At 63.3% G+C, this 13,124-nt stretch overlaps 1 protein-coding gene across 1 annotated transcript in view; it reads left to right on the plus strand.

Moving 5' to 3' along the window:
* The window catches only part of ADGRB1 (adhesion G protein-coupled receptor B1), a 71,062-nt gene that overhangs the window by 14,524 nt on the left and 43,414 nt on the right, over positions 1-13,124 (plus strand). Inside the window, exons 8-16 of the mRNA XM_073794863.1 lie at positions 141-242; positions 1,827-1,933; positions 2,145-2,339; positions 2,481-2,549; positions 3,259-3,367; positions 6,680-6,823; positions 7,284-7,359; positions 7,464-7,566; positions 8,448-8,491. Of these exons, the coding sequence (XP_073650964.1) occupies positions 141-242; positions 1,827-1,933; positions 2,145-2,339; positions 2,481-2,549; positions 3,259-3,367; positions 6,680-6,823; positions 7,284-7,359; positions 7,464-7,566; positions 8,448-8,491 (949 nt within the window). The remainder of the gene's footprint in view (positions 1-140; positions 243-1,826; positions 1,934-2,144; positions 2,340-2,480; positions 2,550-3,258; positions 3,368-6,679; positions 6,824-7,283; positions 7,360-7,463; positions 7,567-8,447; positions 8,492-13,124) is intronic.

Below are 13,124 nucleotides of genomic sequence, written 5' to 3' on the forward strand. Positions count from 1 at the left end.
GGAGCTTAGTTCTGCTGGGGAAGGACTCCCCCTCGTGAGGGTAGATGTCTCGCAAGGGCCTTGGCCTTCCTGACCCTGTTGCCAGGTCTCAGCCCGCCCCCCGTGCCCCACCCCCACTCACGTGTCTAGCCCCTTGGCAGAGCCGCATGAGATCTGCGCTGAGGACAGCTTGGGCGCTGTGATCTGGAAGGAGACCCCGGCCGGAGAGGTGGCTGCAGTGCGGTGTCCTCGCAACGCCACAGGTGAGGGCCGGTGGGGCAGGTGTTGTGCGGGGCTCTTGTCCTCTCCTCACAGAGGTGCAGGGGAGGCACCGAGATGCCCCTTCAGGCCCGCCCACGGAGCTGTCAGCTCAGGGCACGTGGCCCAGACCCTGCCCAGGCAGCCCTGTGCACACAGAGGCTGGCACAGTACAGGCGGGGGTCCGGGGCCGCCGCGTCCTGAGAGCTCACCAGGAGCCAGCGCCAGCATGAAGCCCTTTAGTGCGATGTCCCACAAAGTCACCCATTTACACGTGGGAAACTGAGGCACAGAGGAATTAACACACTTGCCCTGGGCTTGGGGGCCATTAAGTAGGAAATTGGCTTTGAACACGGTCATCTTAATCCCCGTGCAGCCCTGTGGAGTGATGGGAGGTGTGGAAGAAGCAGGGTGGGCTCCCAGAAGGGGCCGGACGCATCAAGCTTGGCTTGGTTTTCTTTGCCCCTCTTATCTGAGGAGTGCATGCAGTTTTGTACCCCTGTTTGCTGTGTGACATCCAGGAAGTGACTAAACCTCTCTGAACTTTGGTTTTCCTTCTGTAAAACAAGTGTGTTGTGAGTTCCCCACCACCCGACAGGGCTGGTCCACGTGGTAGAGGCTGTGTATTTCCAGCTGTGGTTGTAGCCCCCCTACCCAGAATAATACATGTTCTGGGTAGCGTCTTACAAATACAGGGAAGCCAAATGAATAAATACACGTCACGGACTGGTGTGACTCCCCTGGCCTCTTGTCTGCATGTGCGACCTCTCGTCTGGACTCTGCGCCATGCTGTGCAGCAGGTGTGGTGTCCTGTCCTGCCCCGTGGCTCCTGTTGGGTGACAGGGTTGTGGCAGTTCCCTAAGGTCATCACCGCTGTGTGTGCACAGCTGTGCCTGGCTCCCTGGGAGTAAGTTCTGAGTCATAGGCTGTGCCTGTGTTCCAGGCCGTCGACACCTGATGCCAGTCAGCCCCGAGGCTGCCCAGTGTCCGCAGCACACCGGGCCATCGGGGGCTCCCTGATCCCAGGGGTGGAGCTAGGCAGGGGCCGGGCCGTTGGGTTCTCCCTGGGGCTCTGGATAGGAAGGGGCCCGAGGAGAGGCCCTGGGCTGGACACTGAAGCCCCTCACTCGGCCCAGGGCTCTGCCTCCACGCCGGTGGGATGCCTGCAGGTTTGGCTCCTGCCAGGTGCCAGTGCTTGGCCTGTGGCGTCTGCTCAGAAATGCTTCGAGTGAGGGAATTCCCTGGCGGTCCAGTGGTTAGGACTCCGAGCTCTCGTTGCTGAGAGCCGGGGTTCAATCCCTGGTTGGGAAGCTAAAATCCCACAAGCCACACGGCCAAACAAAACAAAACAAAGCAACAAACAAACAAACACTTAAAAAAAGAAATGTTTTGAGTGAAAGAGACTAAGGGATGCCTGGCCCCCACGCCAGCTCTGCTCTTGGAATGAGGCCACAGGCGAGTCCCTGCCCCTAGGGCTGCAGGGTCTCATCCAGAGGGGCTTGTGCCTGGGAGCCGGGGTGGGCCTCCCACCCGGGACACGGGCATCTACCAGAGAAGTGGGAGATGGAGCTGACCCCCCGTCTCCGCAGGCCTCATCCTGCGACGCTGTGAGCTGGACGAGGTGGGCATCGCCTACTGGGAGCCCCCCACCTACATCCGCTGTGTCTCCATCGACTACCGGAACATCCAGATGATGGTGAGGCCGGCCCCGGGGTCTCCCGCCCCACCCGTCACTCCAGGGCTCGCCTCTGCCCTCCGTCCTCAGACATAGCCCTGTGTCCCCAGTGGCACACCCTGTGGACGTGAGTCAGCCACGGCCACTGGCTGCGGGCTGCAGAGGACCCTCTGGGCATGGGAGGTCCTTGGTACCTGCAGAATCATGGCACTCATACCCTCCACCTCCCCAGACCCGGGAGCACCTGGCAAAGGCTCAGCGCGGGCTGCCCGGAGAGGGGGTCTCCGAGGTCATCCAGACACTGGTAGAGATCTCCCAGGACGGGACCAGCTACAGCGGGGACCTGCTCTCCACCATCGATGTCCTGAGGAACATGACAGAGATCTTCCGGAGGGCGTACTACAGCCCCACCCCGGGGGATGTACAGGTGGGCGCCGAGGAGGGCGGTCCTCCCCCGCAGCGTTAGACCGAGCCCTGACCGCAGATGGAGCCCTGACCCTGGTCACGTCTGGGCCGTGATTCTGTGCCTCATCCTCTGCTCACTGGCCTTTCTCCCTCTTCCTTTCAGAACTTTGTCCAGATCATCAGCAATCTGCTGGCGGAGGAGAACCGGGACAAGTGGGAGGAGGCCCAGCTGGTAGGGATGCCAGTCCGGGACCCTTGCGGCCAGAGCAGCAGGATGGGCGCGGGCCTCTCTGGTGGCTCCCTGAGCCCCAGGCCAGCTCAGGGTGGGGTCTTGGGTTCAAATCCCAGCACAGCCTCTGCCAGTCTCGTGACTTTGAGGACGTCACTTATCCTTCCTGGCCTCGGCTTCCCCGCCCGTCAGAGGACGCACCACGCGGGGCTTGGGGAGGGGCATGAGAAAACGTGTTGGCCGTGGGGTACACACCGGGACGTGGCGTTTTCTCATCTGGAGAAATTGGTCCGCCTCCCTTCCTCCCAGGCTGACCTGGAACCTGCCAATACTCCTGTGCCCAGGGCAGCACCCGGAGTGGGGACCGCAGTGGCCGGAGACCCTCCGCTCTCCTCCCAGCTGGACCCCTGGCCACCGGGCTGGAGCGCAGCGGCCTCTCTGGGCTCAGGGTTCCCGTGCACACAGTGGCGATGGAGACTCAGGTCCCCGTCTGCTTCCCAAGTCAGGTCCAGAGCCCTGCGGGGCTAGGGAGTGACCGACAGGACCCTGATGAGGAGGGAACAGACGAGGGAAGGAGGCCGGCGGAGGCAGAGCAGTGAGAGGGCGTGTCCCTGCTGGGGCACAGGGGTCTTTGGGGACCCTGAGCTCCGGTTGTCGGCGTTCTCGGCGCAGCTGCTCCCCGCTATGTCCCTGACCCCCGCCTCCCCTCCAGATGGGCCCCAACGCCAAGGAGCTGTTCCGGCTGGTAGAGGACTTCGTGGACGTCATCGGCTTCCGCATGAAGGACTTGCGGGACGCGTACCAGGTGACAGACAACCTGGGTAAGCCCAGCCCTCGCTGCGCCGACCTCCAGGCCCCTGCCCCGCAGTCATGGGCAGGGCGGTTCGGTCAGTCTCCTTGTCTATAAACAAGCAGCGCCAGGTGCCTCCTGCAGGACCCCCGGGCCGGGTTCTAAGATGACCTCTGTATCCTCAGGTGCACAGACCCGAGTCTTCTGATGATGGTCTGATGTGACCCCGGGAGGGGGTCGGTGTAGGGGCTCTCAGACCCATACAAGGTCCTGGAGAGCTCGAATCGTGGGACACACCAGGAAGTCCCAGCCACAGCCAGTCCCTTGCTTCCACCTCCCTGGGGCTGGGGGCCCACTTGTACTTGTCCCCACCCCGCCCCGGGGCCCCCAGTGCAGGGACCTTGAAGGCAGGACTCCGTGGTCCTCCGCTCCCCGAAGTGCCTCGTCACAGGGGCCTGGCTCCACCCAGCTCCGTGGCACTGAGCGACTCTCTCTGATGGGAAGGCAGGGGCGCTGGCCTTGTGGGTCCGAAGGAGCAGTAAGTGGGCCGGGACCTGAGAGCTCGGTGGCGACCGTCGGCACAAATACTAGAGCAGTTACATTTAACGATTGTCATCCGCGTCCTCTTAAATAGCTCTTTTGGGCCTCATTTGTCAAGTCCTCCCTGTTTTGGGGTGCCTCCCCCGACAGTCTCCATTGTCAGGGTTCCTCCTCACGGTGGGGAACCCAGGAGTGGGCGCTGGACCCGGCTGTGGTCCTGACAGCACCAAGGAGGGAGATTGTCGCATCCCTTGCAGAGACACTCGGGCCTCTAGTGACATATCCTAGCTCAGCTGTGCTGCCTTAGCACACACCTGGGGACCTGCCTGGGCCGGGACAAACGTTTGCTAAACTGCAGGTTCCCAGAGTGCTGGCTGGCCCTGCCTTTCTGCCTTAGAGCTCAGGACCCCAGAGCTGGGGAGACCTCTGAGGCCAGGGGATCAGGGACAGCCGTCATCTCGCAGGTGGGGAGACTTGGGCCTGGGGGGTCAGGTGCTAATGGAGGTCACCTGGCAGGTGGGATCAGTGGTGGCACCAGGCCGGCTGGGACTTCCTTGCCTTCCTTCCCTTCCTCGCTGGGCTGACTGGGCCTTTCTTCACGGTGAGATGGGAGTGGCCCAGAGAGGGGAGGGCTTTCATGCAGCCTTGCGTGAGCGGGCATGGGACCGGGTGGCTACTGCAGCTCTCAGCCCCCCTGGCCCAGGACCTCACTGTGGAGTCTGGTTCCCCAGCCGCCCAGCCCCGCCCGTGGTCCCTGGAGGGGCGCTCAGGGCCCACCCTTTGTCACCAGAGGAGGCCCTGGAGTCCTTCCCATTAGTCCTCACTAGCCATCCCACCCCACGCACCCTCACACCCCCGATCACCCCCTAGCCCCCCCATATACTCACACACCCATGTACCCCACACGCCTACACACCCTACACATTACCCATGCACCCCATGCACCCTGTGTACCCTACACCCCCAATTCACCCCCTACACCCGTCATATACTCACATACCCGTGTACCCTACACCCCGTGCGCCCCACGCACCCCGCACACCGTGCACTCCATGCACCCCCATTCACCCCCTATACCCCACGCATATACTCACACACCCCATGTACCCTATGCACCCATACACCCTGTACACCCCACGCACCCTGCACACCCATACGCCCTGTACACCCCACGCACCCTGCACACCCATACGCCCTGTACACCCCATGCGCCCTACACATCATACACTCCCTACGCCCTGCTGCTGGAACACCTGCCCCAGGAATCCAAGCAGCCTAACTTCCTCCAGGGTCCTCCGGAGGCCACCTCCTCAGGGAGGACTTCCTGACCATCTTGTTTGGAAGTGCCCCACCCAGGGGTCATCACTGCCCAACAGACCACAGTCCATCTATTTCTTCCCTACTTGGGTCACTGTCTGTTTCCTCCGCTCCCTGTCAGCTCTGGGAGAGGGTCTCGCTTTCCTCTGCATCCTCAGCGTTAGAACAGTCCCAGGCACATGGTTGGGGTTCGGAAGCGTGTGGCGCGGATGAATTTGCTTATTCGTTCTGTCCTTGGTGAGGGCCTCAGCCACAGAGGGCCAGCCATGTGCTGGGCTGGGCGCCCAGAGAGGGGCGCCCGTCCCTCTTGCAGGGAAGGTGCCCTGGGCCCCAGAGCTGACCACACAGGTGCAGGGAGGGCATGGCCAGTGGGGGAGGGGGGCACGTCCGGGTAAGCCAGGCCTGGAGGGGTACAGGAGTGCGGGCAGGCGCTGCACAAGCAAAGGTATGGAGGTGGGCATCAGCTGGTCAGTGGGGTTTTGCTGGGGAAGAGAGCCCAGGGTTGGGGGAAGGCCAGGTGACAGCTGGGCAGGTGAGGCTGTTGGTTCCTAAGCCCCTACCCCTTCCCCCTACATCTAAGGCCGCCCCGGTGCAGACCCCAACCCAGGCCGTGGGTGCTGGGTGAGGGGAGCAGTGTCTGCCTGGAGTGAGTGTGCCTGGAATGAAGGGGCTCAGAGACGATGGGACCCCACCCCACCCGCTCCTGTCCTCCCAGGCCCGTCTGCCGCTCCACCTCTGGGAAGCCTGGGGCGGGCTGGACAGAGCCCACTGGGGCTGGTGTCTTCAGGAGGCCTGCCAGGCGCCCACAGGGAGAGCTCGGGAGAAACAGCTACATGCTGCCAGCTCTCCCTGCCCTGGCCTCTCCCCATACGTGCTGTGTCCCCGCAGCCCGTCCCCCTCCACCCTGAGTGGAGCCCTTCCCCACACCCAGCACCTTCCTTCTCGGGTCCCCACTCCACCTTGGTCCATCTGTTGGCCCCTTTACAGTCCCGGCCCTGTGAGGGGGGATCTGTCCCTGTCCCTGTTACAGAGCAGAGCCCAAAGGGGGAGGGCTGGGCTCCAGTGTCCCAGGGAGGGGCACCAAGGTGGACACCACGCCCTGTGGGTCCCTCTGTGGCCGCAGACCTGCCCGCAGAACCCGTCTCTGGCACCTCTGGGGCCACGGGGACTGGGTCCAGGCCTGGGTCCTCATAAGGGCCATAGGGCTCCTGCTGGGGTGGGAGTGTCATTTGAGGGCTTGGAAGGAACCAGGAAGCCGCCTGGGCCCTGGACCTCATGGGGAGGCTGGCGTCAGGCTCCCGCCTGGCTGGGTGGCCCCATGTGCGCTGCACCCACTCTGAGCCAGGAGCACCCCCGTGTCATGGTCCTGGGCTCCAGGGCCCCCTCCCCGTTCCAGGGCCGAGGCTCCTCTCGTGAACCGGCTTTGCGTCTCACTGTCTCTGTCTCCCTTCGTCTCTGTCGTCTCTCACTCCCTCCCGAACCCCAGTTCTCAGCATCCACAAGCTCCCGGCCAGTGGAGCCACGGACATCAGCTTCCCTATGAAGGGCTGGCGGGCCACGGGCGACTGGGCCAAGGTGCCAGAGGACAGGGTCACTGTGTCCAAGAGTGTCTTCTCCACGGGGCTGGCAGGTGAGGAGCCTCGGGGTGTGGGAGGGGCCCCCCAGGGTCCGAGGCTACCCCCCAGGAAGTTCCTTCTGGAGTCTGGCCTGCTGCTTCAAGAGCTAGGGTGGCGTCCGTTTCTTCTCAGTGTTCCCCAGGTTGCCCCCTCCTCCAGGAAGCCCTCCCTGCCCTCCCTGTGTTGGGAGACTCCCAGGCAATCTTGGCTGAATGGACCAATGGACGCCCTCACCACAGGGAGGGAGAGGGTCTTGCCTGGGTCACACAGAAGGTGACTCTGGTTCCCAGGAAGATGAACTGTGCCCTGCCAGCCCCCGGGTCTCAGGAGTCACTCAGGGGGACCCAGGCAGTCCCCCCAGCTCCAGGCAGTGCTGCGTCCGCAGTCGGTGGGGGGAAACACACTCCCCTTGCCCAAGCAGGGTCCCGGTTTGTGGGTGGCCGGGAGGAGGGTGACCGCGGTGCTCTCTTCCAGAGGCTGATGACTCGTCCGTGTTCGTGGTGGGCACCGTGCTCTACAGAAACCTGGGCAGCTTCCTGGCGCTGCAGAGGTGGGCACCGCGGGCACGCGGGGTGGGGGTCAGGGAGGCCAGGCCTGGGGGAGGTGAGGGCGCAGGGCTCCCGACCCCGACACGGCCCGCCGGCTCTCCCCCAGGAACACGACCGTCCTGAACTCCAAGGTCATCTCGGTGACCGTGAAGCCCCCTCCCCGCTCCCTGCTCACACCCCTGGAGATCGAGTTCGCCCACATGTACAACGTGAGTGCCCTCCGTGTGCACGTCTGCGTGCGCGTGCCCCTCTGCCTGATCCCACGTGTGGTGCGTGCTCACACGTCCCCACCTCGCATCAGCCTTGAGGGAGAGCTCCTTTACGCCCAAGTGACAGGTGGGGATGCAGGCTGGCAGAGCTGCGGGGACTTGCCCAGGGTCACCCAGCAGGGCCGTGTGGGAGCTCAACCCAGCCCCGTCGGCCTGGCCGTTCCCTCGGGAAAGAGAGAGTCGTCCTCTGCTGAGAAACGCACCTGCCCCGGCCTCACGGACCCTCTACACCCTGCTCCTTGGGGCTTTCCCTCGGGCCTCAGAGCAGCCGGCGCCACGAAGCCCTGGGACCAGCCGAGCGCCGGGAGCCGCCCCGGTTACCCAGCCAGGACAGGGCAGCGCCGGGCCAGGTTGTGGGAAGAGCCGGGCCTGCCTTTCCCGCTGTGAGGCCTTGGGGCTTTGCTCAGCCTCTCTGTGCCTTGGCTTCCCTCCCTTACAAGTGGGAACCCTGCTGTTACCGCACCGCAGCCCTCGGGATGGGGGTGTCTGCTGAGCCCCACCTGTGCCCCCGGCCCCAGGCTTTCTGCGTTAGCCCGTTTTGCGTTCAGCTGGACTGGTCAGTGGGGCGTCTAGAGTGGGGCTTCGGCCGCTGCTGCCCAGCTCTGCTCAGAGAGGGGACAGAAGATACCCAAAGCCACACAGCAGGGCTAGGGGCTGAGCCAGTCCCTTCCCTGCTCTGGGCCTCAGTTCCTCCTCCTAAAACTCTGTCTCTGGGGAACAGCGGAGGGAGGGCGCCTGGCACGCCCACGGGTGGACCCCACAGTGACCCTCGGGTGCGGCTCATAGGGCGGCAGGTGGCCTGACCCCTCCCCTCTCTCCAGGGCACCACCAACCAGACCTGTATCCTGTGGGATGAGACGGATGTGTAAGTTCATCTGGGCTTTGTGGCCTCGGCCCGACTCGGTGGGCGGATGGGGGAGGAGGCTGACCCAGTAGGGGAGGGACACGGGCTTCGGGTTCCGGGCTTCCGACCGTCCCCGCGACCCCGTCTGTCAAGCACGGTCTCTCCCCGCCTAGTTCAGGCTCTGAGGCAGCAGGGGGCCCACCCAGCCGGCCTCACACTCTTCCCAGGGAAGTCCACGGTCAGGGGTCCCGAGGGGTGTGGAAGTCCCCCGGACCAGGAGCGCCGCCACTGACCAGGGCAGCTGGGTGACACCCAGAGGGGTCAGAGAGGAAGCAGAGGCGGGGGCTTCTGGGGTCCCGGGCCCAGTTTCCTGTGCGGCACGTGGCGCAGGCCTGCGCGCGGTGCGGAGAGCACAGGTGGGTGCGGGGCATCGGTCTGGACTGGCCGGGCTGTGATTCGGGTCACGGGGCCGTGTGGGCACCCATCGCAGGGTGTCCTCCCAGACACAAGGAGGCAAAGGGAAAGGTGGGTGGGGTCTCGTGTACTCACAGGGAAGAGTTTGCAAAGGCCCTAAAGTGGGGGCGGCCCTCAGAGGGGAGGAGGGTCAGAATCTGGGGAGACCAGGCAGGAGAGAGCTTAACGTCAGGCTCCTGATGGGCCAGGTGGGCCTGGGGAGGGCTGGGCCTTCCCCCCAAGGGGTAGTCAGAGAGCTGCGTGTCATTGTTACCACCCGCCTCCCTCAGCCCTGGCACCGCCAGTCCCCAGGCCAGCACCCGGGCCAGGGGGTACATGCGGCGAGTCCCTCGTACTATGGGCAGTGCAGTGACGGAGGTGCGTCCCAGGAGGTCAGGGGGGGCTCCCGGAGTGGCTGACACTCAAGGAGGACACCTTTTCCCTGAAAAGAACGTGAGGGAGGGGTCTCGGGCAGAAGCACAGTTTGAGCAGAAGTGTGGAGGTCGGAAGGTACAGGGGGAACATGGAGCGTGGCCAGGAAGAACAGGCAGTTAGAGAGGTGCAGGGCTGCAGGGAGGCTGCAAGGGCCATGGGGCCAGTTTGTAGGGGCAGTGTGTCAGGAACTATGGGAACTGTTGGGGAGGGATGTGATCATCATGTATCCATCCATCCTCCACCCACCCATCCATCCACCCATCCCCCATTCATCTATCCATCCACCCACCCACCCTTCTATCCGTCTATCTACCCACTTACCTATCCTCCCACCCACGTATCTACCTATCCACTCACTCATCCACCCATCCACCCCCCATCCATCCACCCATCCACCCCCCCATCCATCCACCCATCCAACCCCCATCCATCCACCCATCCACCCCCCCATCCATCCACCCACCCACTCACTCATCCACCCATCCACCCCCCCATCCATCCACCCACCCACTCACTCATCCACCCATCCACCCCCCCATCCATCCACCCATCCATCCACCCCCCCATCCATCCACCCATCCATCCATCCACCCACCCATCCACCCCCCCATCCATCCACCCATCCACCCCCCCATCCATCCATCCATCCACCCATCCATCTATCCACCCATCCATCCACCCACCCACCCACCAATCTACCCATCTACCCACCCACCCACCCACCTATCCCCCAGTGATTACTGACCACTGAGAAGGCACTCCTCTACAAGGTCCTGGCCCTCAGCCTCCTCCTGTGCCTGATGAGTAGGAACAGGAAATTAGGAACGTATAGATCCCTGTGAAACTGTCAGGGCGTGCCACGTGCCAAGAACTGGAGGCAGTAGATCTAGTGGCAGGTGGGGTGAGGTGCCTTTCAGAGCAGGTTCACGGAAACCTCTCTAGGGTGGTGTTTGAGCAGAGGCCTGACACAGCACTGTACACATGGGTGTCTGGGGACAAGCATTTTGGCAGAAGGAACAGGCAGTGCAAAGGCCCCGTGTGTGCAGGGAGTGTGCAGGCCATAGGGCAGACTGCGCTGCCCTTTCCCACTCTGGCTCTGAGGGTGTGAGGACAGGATCTGGGGCCGGGAGCTGGGCTGGGGGAGAGCTGGGGCGGACCCTGGAACCCTGGGAAACTGGCCCTCTGGCTTTTGTTGTCGTCGACTGTTTTTCTCTGGATTTCGCAAGCGGCATAAACTCTTTGTACAAGATGGGGTATCAGAAAAGGGTGAAAAAAGAAAAAACAAGAAAGAGGGCCCACGTTCTCACAGTACCCAGGCTGGACCCCCTGGCCATCGTGGGAGGTTGTGCAGCGGCTGCAGTCCATCCCTGATGTCAGCACAAGCCCCTCCCCACAGCCCAGAAACCCTCCCAACAGGCTGTTCAAAGGCTGCCTGCAGCTCCCCGGCGGTGCCCGGTTCACCCAGCGGCCCAGCATCCTCGCTTGCACAGCGCTGCTCACATTTCTGGTTTTTTCCTTGGCTTTGAGTCCCCCAGACCATTTCAGGGTCTTGGTAGTAAGTTGCTTTCCAGAGAGGTGGACCCGTCCCCTTTGCTCTCCCAGGGCAGCAGGTCGTGAGAGGTCTGGCCAGCCCAGTGTCAAGTTCACTGTCCTTTGGGGCTGCATAGTCTGGGGCAGATTCCACCCTCCAGAAGCCTCAGCCTTCCATCCCCATGGCGGAGTCTGCCTGCTTGCGTGTGAGAGCAGAGTGGGGGAAAGGACAGTGGCCAGGTCCGTGGGGTGCTCACCCCTGGCCGTGGCCTCCACTTGCCCTTCCTCCCTCAGGTGTGGGGAGCCCACCCACTGCCCCAGGCCTGCTTTGCTCACCGCTGGTCACCTCTGGATAGATGGGATTGTTAAGCTCTCTGCACCTCGCTCCAGGGCCCCGAGGACAGTGGGAAGGTGACAACAGCTGTGCTGTGTTTGAAGCCCCCTGAAGTGCATTTTGCCCACAAGCTCCCTGTTCAGTTCTGGGTGCAGCCCTGGGAGCCCTGCTGACTGTTCCTGTTACCGCTGGGGAATCTGAGGCTCCAGAAGGACTGTGGTCCAGCTCAGAGTGGGGACGAGGCATCTGATGCAGACTGGACAGCCTGGGACCCAGAGGCTGACAGTGGGGGAGGGGGGCCACGGGAGAGGGGGGCTGGCCCTGTCCCCTCCCCCGCCCTCCCCCCTGCTCTGTGCGGGACAGCACCTCCTTCCACCACAGGGCGGGGCCCCTTCTCACATAAATGGGCTCAAAGGAGCCAAGGGTTTCCCAGGTGACCTGAAATGGGGACCAGGGACAGGGCCCCAGGTCTGTTTCCACCAGTGTGCCCAGGGATCAGGTCTGTGCTGGTGTGGGCTTGTGTTTGTGTGTGTTTGGATGAGAAAGGGTCTCACGTGTCTGCAGAATTCTGTGTGTGGGGGGCGTGCCAGTGGGGGGTGAGAGCCGTCAGTGACCATCAGCTGAGAAGTAGTGATCTCTGACCCATGACTGGGCCCCGGTCACTGAAGGAGCCTAGTTTCCCAATCCCAGGCTGAGCCCTTGTCCTGGTCCCACGCTGAGCCCTGATCCTGGTCACACTGAGCCCTGGCCCTGGTCACACGCTGAGCCCTGACCCTGGTCCCACGCTGAGCCCTGAGCCTGGTCACACTCTGAGCCCTGACCCTGGTCACACTCTGAGCCCTGAACCTGGTCCCACGCTGAGCCCTGACCCTGGTCACACTCTGAGCCCTGAACCTGGTCACACTCTGAGCCCTGACCCTGGTCACACTGAGCCCTGGCCCTGGTCACACGCTGAGCCCTGACCCTGGTCCCACGCTGAGCCCTGAGCCTGGTCACACTCTCAGCCCTGACCCTGGTCACACTCTCAGCCCTGACCCTGGTCACACTCTGAGCCCTGAACCTGGTCCCACGCTGAGCCCTGAGCCTGGTCACACTCTGAGCCCTGGCCCTGGTCACACTCTGAGCCCTGACCCTGGTCACACTCTGAGCCCTGACCCTGGTCACACTCTGAGCCCTGACCCTGGTTCCACGCTGAGCCCTGACCCTGGTCACACTCTCAGCCCTGATCCTGGTCACACGCTGAGCCCTGACCCTGGTCACACTCTGAGCCCTGAGCCTGGTCCCACTGTGAGCCCTGGCTCTGGTCCCACTGTGAGCCCTGGCCCTGGTCACACTCAGCCCTGACCCTGGTCACACTCTCAGCCCTGAGCCTGGTCCCACACTGAGCCCTGACCCCTGGTCCCACACTGAGCCCTGATCCTGGTCACACTCTGATCCCTGACCCTGGTCCCACGCTGAGCCCTGATCCTGGTCACACTCTGATCCCTGACCCTGGTCCCACGCTGAGCCCTACCCTGTGTCTCATCTGGAGTCATCACGCATGTTCACGTGTAGTCATTCACGTGTCATGTGCGTGGAGGGCTGCCTCCTCTTCCAGCCACACGTAACAGTCCAGCATGTGACACAGTCGTCTTGGAAAGTCTGAGTCAGAGGCTTCCACCCACAGGGCAGACCCCCTCCTACCTCGCCCCCAGCTGTACACACACACAGACAACATTTACAGCCGAGGCGACTGCTCACAGCGAGGCTCAAGGCCACCCCTCCCCACCCCCACACCCCTACGCCAGCCTGACCTGTGGCAATGAGGGCCTTGGGAGCAGGGCTGTTAAGGAGGGAAAGGGGGACTTTGCAGAATTCTCAAATGTTTAGGGGGATGGAGGGGTGGATGGGGGGGTGGAGGAT

This window comes from Tursiops truncatus, chromosome 17 (assembly GCF_011762595.2).
Source record: "Tursiops truncatus isolate mTurTru1 chromosome 17, mTurTru1.mat.Y, whole genome shotgun sequence".
Taxonomy (NCBI): Eukaryota; Metazoa; Chordata; class Mammalia; order Artiodactyla; family Delphinidae; genus Tursiops; species Tursiops truncatus.